General features: G+C 45.8%; 1 protein-coding gene across 1 annotated transcript in view; it reads right to left on the bottom strand.

The window, feature by feature from the left end:
• The window catches only part of Ddah1 (dimethylarginine dimethylaminohydrolase 1), a 129,928-nt gene extending 117,182 nt beyond the window's left edge, over positions 1-12,746 (bottom strand). The window contains exon 1 of the mRNA XM_034499875.2: positions 12,234-12,746. Coding sequence (XP_034355766.1) covers positions 12,234-12,536 — 303 coding nt within the window. The 5' untranslated portion in view covers positions 12,537-12,746. The remainder of the gene's footprint in view (positions 1-12,233) is intronic.
• Positions 12,747-19,879: the final 7,133 nt, after the last annotated feature.

The raw sequence follows: 19,879 nt of genomic DNA, 5'->3' as shown, positions 1-19,879 counted from the left end.
TGGTGACCAAGAACAGGTGGAATGCCTACAGTCCCTTCAAGGTCTTCAGGGTTTTGAGCCTTAGCTCAACCGGGAATAAGGCTTTCACGATCCCACACGTGTGTGTGCATGTGTACCTGTGTGCAGTTGTTATAGCTGTGTTATTGCAGTGATTAGGCTGACCTCAGACTGAAAAGAGTGTGTTCTGGATTCTAATTGAGCCCTCAGCTGCATCAGGCCAATGGCTGGCATCTTGTATATTTTTCCACATTTACAGTCAAGAAAATTAAATTAGATTAAATCATTACTCCCTTCTCTCAATGGGAAACTTACGTGGGATCCAGAGTAGAGACAATAGCAACACTTAGCATTCATGCCAATAACCAAGGCTCTGTGAACAGAGGAAAACACACACATGGACCTAGCAACAGGCCCATATTTTTTTTTTTTTTTTTTTTTTTTTTAGCTTCAGGTTGCACAACTCCAAGCCCCTTTTCTGACATACAATGTCTTCAGTTGTCACCATGCAGTTTGGTCCATTATTAACCTTATTAAAGTCTCCAAAAAAACTCTTTGGGGGATAACACTCTTGGAAATGGGTTACCAACGGAAGCCAGGCCCCGCAGCTTCCTGTCCCCAACAGGAGCTTGTCTCTAACTAACCTGTCTTTCAGCACCAATGTCCTGTGCTTATCAACAAATGCTGAAACTGACCATTGGGGGGGGGGAACCCTAAACTTTATATGGCCATCCGTACACAAAGGCTGGATTTCTATCTGTCTAGTACTGAACGAATCTGAAGGAAAAAAATGTGAAATGAGTGATTTTTCAAAGTCACCTCTAGGCCTCTGGAAAGTGTTCTTGGAATGACATGAAAATTATAACTGTGCTGTAGCAATTCTGTGTTTGGACACATATGCTGCAGTTTTCTGAAATGAAAAATACACTCTGGAAAAATACACATCCCTGCTCTAAGATAATACTGGATTCTGGGGCATGCTGGGGTCAGGAAAGGTTACAACCTCCACATGGACTGTGCTGGAAGGAGGGCTGCCTCCTGGTGGTTGTGACGTCTGCATGGGGATCAAGGTGGGCTGTTGCTGCTGAATCCACTATCAAACAATATGCAAGAACGTCAGCTCAGATGGAAGTCAGCGTTCACCCAGCATGCTCAGTGTAACCGTCCCTTACATGTTTTTAAATGTCACCCAAGAAGATAAAGAATCCATTATTAGCTAAGGATGAGACTAGCACCTTCTACTTCCTTGTATTCGCCAGTGGCATCTACTAAGTTAACATGAAATGAGGGATTCACCATTGGTGGATGGACAGGGTTCAAACAGTCAGGAAACAATAACCATAAGGAGTCAGCCCAATCGAGTGGGAATCCACCGTGTTCTGGTACACATGGGGGACCCTCTGAGATGTTGACTGAATTCCTGGAATCTGCCTGGCCCACAGGCATGACACTCCGTGATTTCTACAAAACATCGAGGGGAGCAATCTACCAGAAAGGAGATCCAGTAGATTTTCCTATTACGTTTTAACCATGAAGCAGAGTAAGAAATAGATTTCAGTTACTAAGTTAGTATGCACACCAAAACTAACAAGCCAAATTTCATGAAATAACTTCTTTTCCACATTGCAATAATGTGCTGACTTAAAAAAAAAAACTAATTCTACTGATATGAGGCCCCGACACATATACAGCAGAGGACTGCATGGTTTGGCCTCAATGAGAGAAGATGCACCTAACCCTCGAGACACTTGAGGCCCCAGGGAGTAGGGAGACCTACTTGGTTGCTGGTGGGTGGGGGGATGTCCTCTTGGAGACAGAAGGGAGGAGGTATGCGATGGGGAGCAGTCAGGAGGGGCAGACTGGGAGTGGGGATGAAGTCTAGACTAAAAGGATTAAAGAACAAAAAAACCCAATATATATCATACCAAAAAATTAATTCTATTACTGCAAAAATGAAGACCTAGTCAAGACCCATGAAGCTGCTCTCATGACCTACTAGCGAGTGTAGAGGAGCTGTCTGAGAAAAGGAGGCTCGCAGTATAGGAAGCCCAACCTCCAAAGTGTGTTCCCTTCCTAGTTAAGCTGGTTGTATAATTGGAAAGACTTGGAGCCGAGAGGCCTAAAGGTGTAGAGAGGTTTGACATGGGAGTGCCAGAGAGATACGAAGACTCAGTGATGTCTTGTACTCAGGATACTCTATCTCGGCATCACACTTTCAGAGAAAGGGAGCTGGAACCCACCAGGGCCTCTGAGAGAGGATTCTGAATGACAGACAGCATGAAGGAAATTAGAAAAATGCAAAATTGGGTTGGTGAGACGGCTCAGCAGGCAACTGTGTTTGCCACCAAGCTTGACAACTGCATTCTGTCCTCTGAATCCACATGGTAGGAAGCAAGAACCAAAGTTGTCCTCTGCCCTCCCCGGCTGCATGTGCACAACACAAAGGAAAAAACTCTTGACCTTGAGTGTCTTAAAAGATACATCAAGAGCAAGGAGCAAGGGCAGTGTGGGTACTTCAGAAAGAAGTCTTAGGTTGGAATTTCTCACAGAAATCTCTCGAACTAGAAAATGGGATAAAAATGTAAATAGCCTGAAATACAACCCACAGCCAAATTGAAGACATAATATATTTTTTTTCTCCTGAATCAAAAAATTAAGGGGGGAGAAAATGGATGTGTTTGCCTTCTGTGATTACTTTACAGCTGTGCCATGAAATTTGCTAATTTCAGCTTTTTAAAAAATAATCTCAGGTTAATGATTCCTAGGTTCAGCACCAACATCTACCCCTCCCCCTCCCTCCTCGTTCTCTAGTTCTAGCTCTGCAGCCACTGTGGGTCAGAGAGATCAGAGCCAGATTCTGGACGGGTGGGTTCTAACAGCGAAGAAACCAAGGGAGTTAGCCCAACCCAGGGAGATCGCACATGATTTGACATACATGCGGAATTGGAGATTTTGGTAATTGTTACTATTCTAAGAACCATCTGTGTGCACAGCTAACTACAGGAAGGGAACATTCAAACAGATACTTTCCTACTTTATGTCACTGCTTAGAAAGACACCTTCATCATACAGTTTTGGAAGACAAAAGTCAAGATTTTGGAGACTTTACCAGAAGTCTAGAAGCAAGAATGAAATGTCCAGAGGGTTTACAATTACCTGGGCAAATCAAGAGGCCTGCCACATTACAAGCACCCAGAAGCTCCCTCCTCTCTGTATGCTCTCCCACTCCTGGCCATTGATTTCACGGTTACCACAGAGCACAACTGGCAAACTTGTGTGAAGAGGATGATGGGAGCCAATCATGGGCACTAGGGACTCAGGCTAGTTCACTAAGTTGATACTCAACCTCTTGGGGCGTGGGGGAAGCTACCTATCAGATACGCTGAGTAAATTGAGCCTTTGAAACAGACTTAGCAGATTCAGCTTTATCTCATAATGGATTATCATTAGCAAGGCACGAGTTTAAACTCTAGGTTAATTGACTGAAACAATCATAATGTCTTGGGCTGAATGGGCCTTTTATTTATTCATCCAATCTTATCCCCTTACGGATATAAGCCATCATCACTTCCACATCTGTTTTCCCAATCTCTTTATCCTGTTTTATTTGTACTTCCCACCCCAATGCAACCTGAGTTTCAAAAGGAAAAGACAGCATCTTCCAGCTAAAAGAAATCATTTCAGAAATTAAAGCCAGCATCCTTCTGGGCAGTAGTGCTCTCTCCATCACGCTGCTTGCTGTAGTGCATATAAATCCCAGTGCATGATTGCAGATGCATATTCAGTGTGGGCTATGTTATCTTAGTATGAGGTTTGATGCTGAATACTGCGAAGATGAGATTTGCAAATAAAAATGCAGTTTAATACCAAACAGAAATGAATATTTTTCTTACCTGTCATTGGCATGGGTAATGTTGCATACAGCAGGGCATGAGTAATATTGTATACAGTACAGGGATCAGGTTTGCTGATTCACACTAGGATAGATAGTTACGGCCGAAGAGGGAAATGACTGAACAGCAACAAATACACTGATAACTTATAGGCCCCACACCAGAACACAGTTCTCGAGTTTAGCAACTGAAGAAATGAAACGCAGGCCTGAGGTGGGCTTGTGTCCATTGCAGGGTGTGTTTCAGACTTCCTGAGGTGTGCTACAAAAGAATCTTAGGAGGGTCAGACCATTACAGAGCATTTGGAGAAGAGAAGAGGGGAGTATACTTAGAAACAGGTCTGTGTGCTAGACAGCCAGAGCCATCCAACACCAGACTAAGAAACACAGCTACAGATGTGGTAGTGAGTGAGCTTCAAACCCAGCACCTGAAACCCCAAGAGCACAGAGCTCCTGGCAAGGCAGTTGTTCTCCATCCTGCATCTTTCTCAGCACAAACAAAATTCTTTTTTGTTGGCCTATCCCTCCTGTCTCTCTGTGCTTCATACGTGTCAAAAGGCTTTTCTGCCTTCCCTGGTTAGTTCTTACGTGACAATGCTCTTCTGAGAGCCCTGGGATGGGCTCACTCTGGACACATCCTAGCACCTACCATTTCTATCACAGTCCCTTCCGTGCCCTGTCAGTGGTTCAGTTCCCTAGCTGGACTAAGGGCAGTGACGTTGTCTAATGCATCTCTCCAACATCAAACATTGGCTCTGGCACATGCAAGTGCTTCCTGAATACACAAACATGCCTGAGACAATGACCCCGCCCCTTTCAGGAGCAAACATGCTTTAACACCGTGATCACACTCACAATGGCTACAATCCATTCTTTAAAAAAGATTCTATTTAGTAAGCAGTACAAGAAGAAAAAAAAAAAAACAAAGCAAAAGGATTTTAATGAGGGCAAAGGTTACATATTTGCATAGATTCAGCATAAGCAGGGCACTTCTTCACTGATGTAACAACTCTCCCTCAGGAGCCCACTGGGCTAAAAGCAGCAGAAGAACCCCATCTGACTTTTGGTGTAAAGGGCCCACCTCAAGGATTTGTGGGCAAATTAAACCTGCACTCTTTGTTCCTCAGTCTTATACTCTGCTGTGGGGGTTCCTGGGCTGTTCTTGCTTGGGTGATCTGGATAGACAGGAGTCTAAAGCCTGGTGATTTATGTCTTTCTGTAGGGCATTACTGCTCCTTCAGCACTTGGCTCCAGGAAGACAGTGGACATTATTAAATTATTTGACAATGACAAAGTAAACGAGGAAAGCATTAGGATTTTTTGCTGAAGATTCCTCTCATCTATTTGGTTAGAAAGGGCACACTTGTGAAATAAGCCCTAGGACTGATTTAATACCTCACATCACGTTTGAAGAATGCAACGGGAGCTAATGTCAAAGGTCAACTGAGCATCTATCTTTACGGAACACTAGGGATTCAGCCCCGGTAAATCCATATTTAAAGACAACCTGGGGTGAACAACGCACTGGGATATGTAAGATATTAATACAATGATCTCTCTCAGTACATCTTTAGCTATTTTATCTTTGTGATTCCTTCTCGGTAAGGAAGAATGAATGCTTACTGAATACGTAGATCTCCATTCAGAAAATTCAGAAAACCTTCTGTAGGATTACAGATTTTTTTCATTGGCCCACAGAAATGAAGGCCAACCAGTACACATTTTAAAGAAGCCTCTGTGAGGGTCAGGGAGATGGCTCTGTGGCTAACGTGCTTGCCCAGACAATTCGAGGACCTGAGTTTGGATCCCCAGAACTCACACAAATATTGGGTGGGTGTGGCAGCTCATCTGTAAATAGCAGCCTCAGAGAACAGAGACGAAGGATCCCCTGAGCAAGCTGACAAGAGAGGTGAGCCATATGTGAGCTCTGGGTCAGACTGAGACCCCACCCCAATGAACAACGGAAGAATGAAGATGATTCTGAATAAAAACCTTGAGCCTCTGTGGGCTTGGGTCACACACGCAGTTGCACCTCACACAGTGTGTCCACACACCTGCAAACAAGTATTCTCTTCCTTCTCACTCGCTCCCTCACACGCATGCACATGTGCACACACTCACGAACAACTGGAAAAATAAAACCCAAATATATCTCCAACTTACAGCAGATTATGGCAGCAGGTAGTTGGAGACAAACGTTTCCTCCCCAAATCTTTGTTAGATTTTTCTGTAGTCATGGCTAACATAATAACAGAGAGATTCCTACCGTGACTATAATAAAACTAATGGGAAATAAATTTGAGCCTAATAAGAATTCAAATACATGCAAAAGTAACGGCCCAGCACGTGTGAGCTACCAGGGATCCGTCCCTGCCTTCTCCTCTAAAGGGTCAGAATCGTGGCAGGAAGCTTGTTTTCAGCTAATGGTCTCTAATGAAAGTCAGGCCGGCTCTTGGTTTGTTCTTATTTCCAAAGCCTTTGAGGCTGACTGCACAGGAACAGGTTACATTACTGGACACACCTCTGTCCTTGATACACATCAATTTTCTAATGTTCCTGCCTAGCCCATGTAGAAAGGTTGACAAGGAAACCTGAAAAGAAGCAGTTGTTCTAACCAGCTAGGGTGCTGGTTAGAGCAGCCCTCCAGTGTGTCCCCTTCCCATCAGTGACAGCCAGTGGGGTTCCTAAGTATGGTCAGGGGTGGCATCCTCACCTGGAGTCACATGGAAGTTTGAGGACATGTGTGTTCAAGAAGCAAACATCTACAACAGTTGTGAACAGGCAGCTTAGGAGGTTTGTGCAAATGGCAGTCGTTATTTCACAGTCATTTTTATGTGCATCAGTGCATGTTTTACCTGCATGTAACTAGAGCACCAAGCACATGCCTGCTGCTAGAGGTCAGAAGATGGTGTCTGATCCCAGCAGTGAGCCATCACGTGGGTGCTGGGAACTGAACCTAACTCCTCTGCAAGAGCAACAGGTGCTCTTAATTGCTGAGCTATCTCTGCAGTGCCGGAGCCAGCGCAAGATCAGGTTACAACACTGGACATTATTACTTTTAAACTAAAATGAAAACAAACTGCTCTCCTTTATGAGAGATAGGAAGAAAATGAATCACCTAGTTAAGGTCCTACATACTACTAACGAGTAAAGTGGAACCCAAGTAGTCAGTCTGTGTCTGTGGAATGCTCTGTGGGGGTCAGCCACCAGCCACAACCACTTGAAGCAAGCAACAACCCTTGTACTTTCAAGAAACTCCATTTCTGGAACTTATAAGTTGTCTGTGACTATGGTCACATTACTTAACCTGGTTGCTGGGTCTAGATTTCCTTGAGGTAAGTGGCAACAGTGCCATCTTTCAGGGTCCATACACTTGAGTGTTTGGCTTTGGTTACCTGTAATTATTCAGCACAAGCTTGGAGTTCACACTGCTTCTGGAGGCAACATGAGAAACTCAGGGCAAAACTGTGCAGGTCGAGATGCCTATATGTCCTTATATAAGGGCCTGTCAACCTAAACACACACTCTTGTAAAATGTTCTACTAATTCCTTGACAATTTCATTCAACACACTTTTATATGTGCCTCCAGTTCTTCTGCGTATCTTCTCCTAGATCCATCACCAGCTCCCTAACCCCCTGGCTTCATGTCTCTTCCATCTGTGATTCAGTAACTCATCAACTCCAGTATGTGTCGTCCACTCCTAGGTGTGGGCCATCCTCTGGATTGTGAGCAACCTACCAGGAGCTCCTCTAAGGAGTTTCCTTAAAGGAGACTGCCTCTCTCTAGCCTCCCCACCCCCACCCCTCACCACTTTGAAGCAACAACAATTAGTAAGTAGCTGTCAGTCAGGGGTAGAAAACACTTCCCAGATGTTGACCATCTTGGTCCTGTCCAGGCAGTCACAGCTGCTAAGTTTACACATGCGATGGTTCTTTCATGTTAGGGAAACACTGCTTTGTTCTGGCTCTTCCTAGCCTCTGGCTCCTATGTCTTTCTGCCCCTCTTCCATGATGTCCCTAAACCTTGGTGAGGAGGTGTTCTGGACTGTTCCCTCCTCTCATTTATTTCATTGCTCCTCTTCTGGGGTTTATTACCTTAAGCTAAGCCTCTGTCTTCTTCTTAAAGAGGTCCATAAAACTGAAAATGATGGAGGAGATAATAATTAAAGCCATTATCCGTCTGCAGGAAGAGATTGGGGTGGCTTTCTCCTAGACAGAATTATCCCACTGGCCTGGGAAAGCATAAGCTCACTTTGGGCAGAAAGGCCAGAGGATACATTTCACAACTTAGTTTAAACAAGCTTTGTCAGTTAATCATTATTTAGGTGCTAAGAGTCTTCTGAGAAGAAATCGAAGAAAACGGTTTAGCAGTTGTGTGAGAGGGAGGAAGAGGCCATGATACACCCCCTCTGGTACACCCTGAACTTGTGCAATCATTATCCACACAAAAATTTAATCATTAAATCGTCCCTCAAGCCTTACACTGTCTCCAGTCCTTTGGCTTTTAGATACTTTGTTTATAGGACTTTGACATTCAAGAGTTGACTTTTCCCTTTAAAAGTACACTGGATCCATGTGAAACATGGTCTGCTTCTCCAAGTTGATTTGTTTCCTAAATATTAAACCTATTAAAAATATCCCAACTTGGGAAGACACAGAGTTGTCAGTGAATGTGGTCTGCTGACTTTCCGTATATACAGTTGTCTTCACTAAATCTGTAGCTTCCCGCACACAGCTTCTAAGTTCCAGGAATCGTTGGAAACCCAACTGAGGAAAACACTTTGTTTTCTCAGAAATGCTATCTTAATTTGGGTCTTAGTTCTTTCTTCTAAGGAAGAAAAAAAATCATTAAATACAGCACAATGCTTTGATTAAGAAATACTCTCTCAAGGCTTTTTATTAAAAACAAAGCAATAATAAATGACAAGAAGATTCAGAGAAGAAGAGAGAGCTAATGTTGTAAATTACCCATGTTCACAGTGAAATGTTTGCAACTCCACCAACGTGGAATGCTTGCAAAATACCAGCTCTATCATTAGAACTAGGTGCAATAGATTATGCCTGGAATCCCAGCATTCCAGAAGCTGAGATAGGAGGTCTGCCACAAGTGGATATAGCCTGAGCTACAAATTGAACTGCAGGCCACCTGGGGCTATAGCCTGAGACCATATCTCAAAACAAAATCCAAATCCTTCATAAGGTAAGAGATAAAAGGTTGGCTAAATCATGGCAACATCTGTCCTACAAAATATTTTCTGTGTGTCTATCACATATTAGGCTTTGAAAACAAAATGTGAAACAGTGTAGACAAGATTCCTGCTCCTAAGACAGTAGAAGGGAGGGTATGATAAAGAAACATCAGAAGGGCCAGGGTAGAGTGGGATGGATCTAGGGAGAGGAGTGGAGGGCACTCATAAGGAAAAACAATTCAGGCTGGGAAAGGTGACGTCTGATGTCACAATGGGACCAGAGCTTTGGAATCCTGCACATCTGATTTCTGACCCTGGTTTCACTGGAGCCACCCTGTAACCCTGGGCAATCTATCCACTCTCTCTGACTCGGTTTCATCAATAACGATACTGTTGAATGAACACTGATGAAATGCACGACACAGACCTGGCGGTTTGTGGCCAAGTGGCAAGCATCCAATAAATGTTAACTAAAATGGTATTAATGGTGACAGCAGGCCAAGGGCAGCTAGGCAGAGGGAAAAAGAGGAGGACTGGAGAGGGGGGAAGGGGAGGAGGAAGGGAGACATAGGAGAGGGGCAGGAGGAGGAAAAATAGGAGTTGTTCCTGATAAATGAAAACTGTGTATCCAGAAAGGAGGCTCTGTGAATAAAGAACAGAATCTGAGCCAAGTGTTGTGGGGGAAGGGGGTGGAGTGGGGAGCCTTGAGGAAGAGATGCAGAGGTGAAGCTAAGGCTGGAAAGGCAAGCGGAGCCCAGCTCAGCAGTGGCCCTCTAGGACCTTTGTTCAGGGGAGAATCAAATTTGAGTTGACCTTGGCCTTAGTGTGGAAATGTAGGAGAGTAAAAGAAGTAGGGACAGGAATATCAATGATGAGATTTTAAAAACAACTGCTGTAGGCTTACACACACACACACACACACACACACACACACACACACACACTGCATCTTGGTCCAAAAAGAACCCTGGAGTCGCTATTCACTTGTCTGTTTACCACTTCATTGACTTACTGATGAATTCACTCATCCGTTCAATAAGCATCTATACCTGAAGCTCATCAGTTCTTCACTTGTCCATCTGTCCATCCATCCATCCATCCATCCATCCATCCATCCATCCATCCAATGAGCACCAATAACTAACTGAAATTACTATCAGCTTGTCTGTTCAGTATTTCATTCATTCAGTAAGTATCAACACTTAAAGTTCAATATTTTTTTTCATCTCATCCATCCATGTATCCACTCATCAGACATCAACCCCTGTGAAGGTGGCAAACTGCTCCGTGAGAGGTATCAGTGAACACAGCCCTACCCCACCACAACTGCCATCTCCTCTCCTGCTAGGAGGTGCCTTACCCTAGCGACCCAGACCATACAGGAGAAAAGGTGCTTTGTAGAGGTCATGGCAGTACCACAGAATAGATTAAGATGAAGCCTAAAGCATCGGGGTGGCTTGCCTTTACCTTGGAAACAAGCTATAGCTTAATAGTAGAATGCTTACCTACTGTGGGCAAGGTCCTGAGTTCAATGACCTACACAGAGAAGGAAAACACAACAGGAGTTCTATGTGATCTTTGGCAAGTACTGGCCACTGAGCTGACTGCAATGGAGTCAAATTCTGACATTTAAAATATCAAAATCTCACCAGGAGAAAGACCATGGCTAGCTCTTATATTGGAAAATCCAAACTTGGAAAGTTAAGTACACACATAATATATTATTTGTGTTCCATAGAGATGAACCTTCCTGAAGTAAGATGGACTGAATAAGGGTGGTGAGGGTCAAGAGAAGGAAGGGAGAGTCTTGTCAGTTGAGTGTCATTTTGAGAGTTTTGATGTCAATTTTACCCTTTTAAGTATTGCAGTACCATATGCTGAGAATACATCAGAAGCTATCCACCATGATTGCATTCATATTAGGTTAAAGCAGAGTGGGAGCCATTTGTTCAGGCCAATCTGAGAAGGTGACAAAGAGAAAATGAACAGGTTAAGAGAATGATGCCTGTTACTTTTGTAGTAACAAATAGGCCGACTTTGATTATACTCAGACTCTAGGGTTTCACCAGGCAAGTAGAGCAAGTGTAGAATAAACATATTTAAATCATAAGCCCAATCAACTACTTCCAATATGACTTAAAAGAGAGAAAAAAAATCCCTCCAGATAGGAAAGAAACCACCTGCATCTTGTCACACTGCTGGATGCCAAGAGTGAGGGAGAATCTTGAGCCTGGGCTCTTCCCTGGCACTGAGGAAAATCCCAGGCCAGATGGCATTTTAAAATCTAATCTCGTGTGTCTGTGTCTCTCTCCCACTAACCTACATTATTTTTAAAGCAGTTAAAGCCATTTCTACAAGATAAACATAGTGTATAGGCACTCTCTCTTGCCCCTTGAAGAAAACAAAAAGCAGTCTTTAATTGCAGACAGAAAGAGAGAAATTAAAATTACAGAACTTGTAAACAACAACAACAACTCCCACTGCTAATGAAACACACACCAACACCCAGTAGCAAACACAGCTTTTCAAACCCGGCCCATACACACACACACACACACACACACACACACACACACACACACACACACACACACTTAATAACAAAACGCTGAACACATTCGCTTGCCAGGCGCGTTCTCCAAGACTCACTCGCCACCACTGAAAAGTAACTTGGACTCCTCAGGTCCTTGGGCACAGACTCTGCGTGATGTCACCTGACCTGCTCTGCCAGGAATGTCCCCAAAGGAATCCCCTGAGGGACTTGGGACACACACACACACACACACACACACACACACACACACGCCTCCACCTGCCCTCCTGGAGGACCCTTCTCGGTCCTCATTGGCAAGGAAACAGAGTAGCATTGTCCTCAGCGCTCTGTAATTTGCAAGCTGGCTCTATGGGTCCCCAGCCCAGCCACCTGCCCGAGTCCGCGTCAGCACACTCCAACCCACATCCACTCGAAGGCTCCCCGACAGTCAGGAGGTGTGAACAATGAAGTTTCTCTGGCTCGGATCTCCCACCCCCAGCCACGCCGCCCCAAGTCCCGCAGTGGGAAGTTAGAAACTGAACCCGTGGGGTCGGGTCCACGAGTGTCCCCCCCCCCCCGGCCGCGCCCCTCATGTCGCCTGCTCCGGGGCTGGCCCGTTACCTCCTTCCTGCGGCTGGGCGCCCCGGGGCGGGTGATGAGGGCGGTCTCCTCGCACACCACGGCCACGTCCTCCACGAACACGCAGTCGGGCAGGCTCTCGTCGGCCGGCAGCTGCACCACCTGCAGCCCCAGCTTGCTGCCCAGCACGCCCACGTAGAGCTGGTGCTGGCGCTCGGCGCGAGCGAAATCCACCTCCTCGCCCTGGGAGCGTCTCAGCGCGTGGCGACACAGGGACTCGGGCGGAGCCCGCACCACCGCGTGGGTGGCCCGGCCGAAGGCGGAGGGGTGGCCGAGGCCGGCCATGGCTCGCGCGGAGAAGCGGCGGCGGGGTCTGGCTCGGCGGTCGGGTCCTCCCGAGGGCAGCGCGCGCCCAGCCTGCGAGCCTGCGAGCCTGCGAGCGCCCGGCGGCTCCTCTTGGCAGCCGATGAATGTGCTGCTGCGGGAGCCCGGCTCGCGCCCGGAGCCCTGCCCGCGCCACTGAGCATGCCCAGAGCTCCAGGCGCCGGCCCAGCGCCCGCGCGCCTACTCCCGCGCTCCCCGCATCTGCGGCTGGCCGGCCTGGGTCAGCCGGGATGCGGAGGCCAGGGACTTGTCAGGAATGACTCCCTCCGTGGTGTGTGTATCCCATCGCCGGTGCACACCTCACATGGCCCCCCCATGAGAATATGGAAACCGGGCAGTGCTGTACTGGACCTGTTGGGGAGGACTTTCATGGTCAGGGGACCAGGTGAAGGGCGATTGTTTATGGATAAACTTTCCCCCTCTCTCCTCCCCTCATCACCCAGCACGTGGAACCTCGGTTCCCAGCATGGCAGCCTGTCTTCACCCATATTGCCTCGACTTTCTCCAAATTGACCTACTGCCCCACGTGAAACTCTGTATTGTACAAAGAGTGCATTTCTTCCCACCCATGGGAAAGAATAACCCAAGAGACGGACACACAGATACAATAAGTACCTAGAAACTCCCTTTCCCTAAAAAAACAGTGATACTGCAAGCCCACAAGGCAATTTCAAGTGGGAAGAAAACCTCTCCCTTCTTGTTTTTCTCGTATGTTTTGTTTAACTGCCCTAGGCTTAGTCACTCAATAAAGGAGTGTCTATCTAGAAACCTGCGTGCCAATTTACCTAATCTATCTCATCCCCATTCAAGGCTGAAGGCACAGAGATAAGCTGAAGAGGGGATATTATTGTGAGCTTTAACAATGTCCTATTCCAGACTTCCCAAGATGCACTTCAAAGTCACTGTTATAATAACCCCGGTCTCAGCAGAGCTTGGGCGACATTTCACCCTGATGAGCTTACAGCACCCCGTTGAAAAAGATCAACTACCTTACCCAGTCCCCACAACTACCTTAAAACAAAGAAGACTGCAAGAACAACAACCCAGAACAGCCAAATTGGACAAACCCCTCGCCCCTCCCCCAACACTTCCTCTAGCTAACATTCTTGTCAGGACCCAAAGATGGACTTGGGAGTCTCTGAACACCTTTATGAAGCCACTTTGATTAAATCTTTCTCTGCTGTTCACCAACTCTCCTCTTTTGAGGACTAGTGTCAGAGCTTAGCCCACGGGGACTCCCAGAGCTTTTTCCCTAAAGCCCAGGTAACATAAAGATTGACCCTAGAATACTTTTTCCAGTGCAATCAGTTCTGAAGAAAATGTGATTCCAATGTTTCTTTCCAGAGTCTGCTAGAAACAAGGAGCTAGCATTTTGTCCCTACACTAGAACTGTGCACACAATGACAATTCAGTTCCTTGACCTTGGGAAGGAGATTCCAGCTTCCTTCCAGCCTCACCCTTCCTGTGGAAACACACCACGCGGAATGCGGAATTCCTGTTACTTCTTGACCTTCCCTTTTCTTTACCTCCCAAGACTCTGTCCTTTGTTTGATAGTGATACAAAGCCTGCAGTTTTTCTTCTCTCACATATCAAAGTTTAAATAATCCAGGGGGTGTGCTCTTCTCAAGGGGACCATCTCCAAAATCCAGACCACAGCTCTGAAATAATCTAAGGTGGTACCCTTCTCCCCCTGGGTTGTAGCACACTACTAACTTAAAAATCATTTCAATAATCAAGTATTATAGTTGAACGAGATGTGGTGGCTTGCACGTGCAACCCAAGTACTATTGAGGTAGAGGAAGGCTTGAGGGTAGCCTGGTCTAGACAAGTTCTAGGCCAGTAGTGGATACATAAGAACCTCTTGTCTTGGGTAGATACATATATTTCTGTGGAAACACATGTATACATGTACATAAGCATGCCTATGTATCTATACAGACACATGATTTGAATGTAACCTTAGAAACCCTCTCATTTGATTTTTTTAAATCTATAATGTTTTGAAACCCAGCTGTGGCATCCAGTATACGTATGGACCTTTTGCTTGTATATTTTAAGCCCTGTTTAACAAGACCAGGTATATTTCATGTTTGAGGATCTACTGGGCTTAAGAAGTTCTTCAGTTTGAACTTCAATCCCCTTGGTTTCAGTTCTGCCTCCTGATGAAAAGGCCAGCATTCTTTCACAAGCTGGCATTCACATATTTGAAGGCAGTTCTGTTATCTCTGCAGTCCGTCCTGACCCAGGCACTCTTGAAGCCTGACCCAGCAGAAAGCGGCTTCTGATTTGGTTTCACAGTCCTTTTTTTTTTTAACATTCTCATGTTCTTCCTTTTGATGAAAACCGACTTGGCCATTTCCCTTCTAAGGTACCCAGACAAGAGATGATTGTTTCTATGTCTAACTGACAGACATGATGGCAGTTTAATCCAGAGGGGGTATGCTCTTCTCAGACCACACCTCTGAAATAATGTAAGATGATAGCCTTCTCCCCGATGTTCTGTAACGTATGACTAATTTAAAGATCATTTTGATCATTGGATAATATATTTGAACCAGGTGTGGTGGCTTGCACCTGCAATCCAAGCACTAGCACCTGTGATGAGTGCTGGGCTCTGTCAAACCTGCATTCATTTCCCCAGTGCTCTGGTGCCAAGCCCATGCTCCAGCTGTCTTACTAGAGCTCTGATTCTAGCTTTTAGAAAGTCTGAATTTCCAGGAATAAGTTCATCTGTGCCATCCTATGGTGGTTGTCCCAGCAGAGCCCACAGTGGATGGGGGGTTCCTTTTCTCCCTTACCCCAAAGATGATATGGTAGTTTGAATATGCTTGGCCCAGGGAGTGGTACTATTTGGGGGTGTGGCCTTGTTGGAGTGTCACTGTGGGTGTGGGCTTTAAGATTCCTAGCTGCCTGGAAGCTAGTCTTCTGGCAGCCTTCAGATGAAGATGTAGAACTCTCAGCTCCTCCTGCACCATGCCTATCTGGACGCTGCCATGCTTCCACCTTGATGATAATGGACTGAACCTCGAACCTGTAAGCCATCCCCAATTAAATGTTGTTCTTATAAGCGTTGCCTTGGTCATGGTGTCTGTTCACAGCAGTCAAACCCTAACTAAGACAGATGACTTGAGTTTACAGTTGATATAGCATCTTCCAGATTCTAAAATGAGGACTTCATTGAAGGACAACTCTGATTAATCATTAGAAGCAAGGCCTCTAAGACCATCTAGGTTCTTCTTCTAAATCAGAACACTCCAAAGGTAAGCCTGCCCTACTAGCACCAGATTAATATCAAAACCCACACAGTAGTTTTTAGATGGCAGAGTCCCACCAGTGTTCCAAAGGTAAAAGTTCATCCATGTGTCTAACTAACTCAGGTTAAAATGGGAGGATTTGTTTCTCTTTGGTCCTTTGCTTCTATGAACCTCATTCTACACGAAGATTGTGCTTTATCTTCAACGGGACATCACATAGACACTACTCATGTCTGTGCCTCTCTGGAGCCCCAGCATTTCTCTGTCACCCAATGCCATCAGCCAAACTGTGGTCAGGGCCTTGTGTGTCACTCATGGCTTGTGTCAGCCTAGTGTATGATCAGAGCTGGTAAGTCTCCCCATAAATAGATGTTGTCCGTGTTTTCCAAACTGGAATCACAGAGCCTGTTTTCCTGCAAACCTAATTTTGTCGTTTATCCTTATTTAATGTCATCTGCTTCATTCCGACATGTCTAAGTTTGATTCTGTCATCTCGTGCATTATTTATTACTTCTAGTCTCTGCCACCTGAAATTTGATAAGCGCTTGCCTTCTGTCCGCTCTAAGCAGTTGTCAGGAAACATTAGAATATGTCTACTGCTCAAGACAGTAAGAAAAACACCCAAATCCAGTAAATTATAGTTTGCGTGCCTTTGTGCTTCAGTAGTGAAAGGCTGTTCTTGGGGAAAGGGACTTTGTTGAAGCTAACACATGTAAGTTCATTTTCCTCATGCATATTTATCAGAAACTCTCCAGGCACACAACAGCACATGCTTCAGAGCAATGCGAATAGCATAAGACGATCTTTGACCTTGAAGTGCTCAAATCTCACCAGAAAAAAAAAAAAAAACTATCCAAGACATGCGGAGCTCGAGCTGTGCACGCTAAGCACACCAGAAGGGTCTGTGATAAAGCAGTGTAGATATCGAAGGAAAGAGCGATCACTGTGGCTGGCAGGAGAGGAAGAGAGCTGCTTCAAGGCAGGTGAACTTGGCTTAGACCTTGAATAATCTCTTAGGATGTGAGTTTCTGAAAGAGGGAAGGAGGAGTCTAAGGAAAGAGTGTGCAAGGTGCTAGAGACACAGTCGAGGGGACAGTAGGTAAACCGCCTCAGAGTCACTGAGGTAGGTCTAGTGGCTGTGACAATGACAAGTGAGTCACCCTGTGTGGCAGCACGAGCTGGCTGAAGCCTGCCTTTTGGTCTCTCAGGCTAACACGGGCCTTCCTTTGTCTGCAGCTCTCTCTCCAAGCAGCATCAAAGATCCGTCTTTTATTTTATTGTTCCAACTCGTCAGCACACACATCGCAGGTCTGTGTGCTCACCTTCCTCAGGGGGAAAGACATAGGGCGACATGTGTGAAAGGTATGTTGGGCCATGCCTGAAAGGGATGCAATCTTCTGGGCACACTCCTCTGGCTAACATTCACCCTATAAATTTTTTAATTTAATTTTTTTTTTACTTATTCACTTTACATCCCACTCACTGCCCCTTCCCAGTCACTCTCCCACAATCCTTCCCCCCAAGACCCCCATTTCCCTCTGAGCGGGTGGAGACCCTCCCCCTTGGTATTCCCCGGGCCCTGGCACATCAAGTCTCTTAGAGGCTAGGTACTTCCTCTCCCCGTGAGGCCAGACAAGGCAACCCAGCTAGACAAACATACCCCACATACAGGCAACTGTTTTGGGGATAGCCTCTGCTCCAGTTGTTTGGGACCCACATGAAGACCATCTGCACATCTGCTACATATGAGCAGGGGGGCTTAGGTCCAGCCTGTGCATGTTCCTTGGTTGGTGGTTCAGACTCTGAGAGCCCCAAGGGTCCAGGTTAGTTGACTCTGTGGGTCTTCCTATGGAGTTGCTATCCCCTTTGGGGCCTGCAATCCTTCCTCTTATTCTTCCTTAAGAGTCTCCAAGTTCCATTCACTGTTTGCCTGTATATCTCTGCATCTGTCTGAGTCAGCTGCTGGGCGGAGCCTCTCAGAGGACAACTTGCTCCTGTCTGCAAGCATAACAGAGTATCATTAGTAGTGTCAGGGATTGGTGCTTGTCCATGGGATGGGTCTCAAGTTGGGCCAGTCATTGGTTGGCCGTTCCCTCAGTCTCTGCTCACTCCCCAGTGCCTGCATTTCTTGTAGACAGGATAAATTTGGGGTTGAACATTATGTGGGTGGGTTATTATCTTTATCGCTCCACTAAGGTTTGTGCCTGGCTATAGAAGGCAGCCTCTTCAGGTTCCATATCCCCAGTGTAGTGAATCACAGCTAAGGTCACCCCCATTGATTCTTGGATGCCTCCCTTATTCCAGGTCTCTGTCTCATCCTGGAGATGCCACCCCCTCACCCCCATCAGCTGCAGATTTCCATTCATTTTCATGATCATCTAGCCATCTCTCCTGTTGTTCCCCACACCTGATCCTGAACCCCCTATTCAGCCTGGAAAATATAGTTTTGTGTGGGTCCAGAAAGAAACAGGAGGCTGGGGAAACTGCTAGCTAATGCCTGTCCCCGAGCACAGTGGAGAGAATGGAAAACAGGCAAGCTGTTTTCTCATCAATGGAGAGAAGCGTTAGAGAGAGCAAGAGCCAGCTAGGTCCTGATGCCAGACTGTGTGGGCGAAAGTGAGGCGTTGCTTCCCTTCTTGCATGATCTTAGACACAACGGCACTCTGCCTCAGTCCTATTTCATCTATAAGACAGAAAACAGGGGACCCATTGTCAGAAGCTGACCTTGACGTTATTATGAAGCGAAGTGCTTGAGAAGTATTAAAAATAGTACTTGCAGCCCAGCGGATGTTCAGTAAATATTATCCACTAACACTCTGTGTGTGTCCAAACTTGCACACAGGTGTAGGTGTGCATCTTGGGGCCAGAAGGCCAGAGGTTCGCTCTGGGTATCATTCACTAGGAACCCTCTCCTTGTCTTTGGAAGCAGGGTTTATCATTAGCCTGCAACTCCCCATGGAGGTGATGCTGGACAGCCCTAAGAGTCTGCCTCCCTAGCACTGGAGTGACAAGCATGGGCCACCATGGCTGGCTTTTGACATGGGTTCTAGGGATTTGGTCCTCACACTTGGCTGACTGAGTGATCCTCCTCATGACAGGTGCTAAACGGAAAACTTCAAATGTATTTCTTATCAAAGGCCAAATGGCACCTGCCCATCCACCAACTTATCAGTCACATGAGTGTCATGCTTTCCAATAATAAAGTCCTTAGACTAATGGTCAAAATCTCACCATGGGTGTAATTGTAGATCCGGTGCATATTTGCCGAACCATTGCCCTGCCAGAGACTGTGCTAGGGACAGGGTGTGTAGCTGAGAATAATAAAGTGCAGTGTATTGTCAAGTTGCCCCATTTAGCCCTTAAGACATATAAAAATATTTATAATTGGTTTCACATTTAAAATTTGGCATACCCAGAGCTGGTTCCAGGAAACAGAGCACCATGGGTAAAGTAAAAGAAAGGACAGGGAAGTGACCAGAACGGAGGGTGGAGAATTGGCAGAGGCCAATTCTATCTGACAGACCTAGAGTTGATTCTAGTTTCCTGACTGAATATTGAAGACAGAGGCAGATTTTCTTTTTTCCATTGATAATATTTTTCTGTATTTGAAATCAATTTAAATATAAAATACTTCAGGATTAAAGCAGAATTTTCTGCATTACTCCTTCCTTAACTTTTAGCAGACACAAGGTGTGCTTTCCCTGGGGGAGGGTCTTTTGGAATGGGACTGGGAATCTTAAAAGTGATGGAAGACTCAGAGATGTCTGTGTCCATCTAGAAATGTGGGTCTCGAAAGGACCATGAATCTGTAGACTGGTCAAACACGGAGGATTTATTTCTCTCTTTCTTTCTTTCTTTCTTTCTTTCTTTCTTTCTTTCTTTCTATGTGTTTTTTTGTTTTTTTTGTTTTTTTTTTTCGAGACAGGGTTTCTCTGTGTAGCCCTGACTATCCTGGAACTCACTCTGTAGACCAGGCTGGCCTCAAACTCAGAAATCCACCTGCCTCTGCCTCCCAAGTGCTGGGATTAAAGGCGTGCGCCACCACTGCC

The sequence above is a fragment of the Arvicanthis niloticus genome, chromosome 4 (genome assembly GCF_011762505.2).
Source record: "Arvicanthis niloticus isolate mArvNil1 chromosome 4, mArvNil1.pat.X, whole genome shotgun sequence".
In the NCBI taxonomy this organism is placed as follows: domain Eukaryota; kingdom Metazoa; phylum Chordata; class Mammalia; order Rodentia; family Muridae; genus Arvicanthis; species Arvicanthis niloticus.
This window is presented reverse-complemented; position numbering and strand designations above follow the sequence as displayed.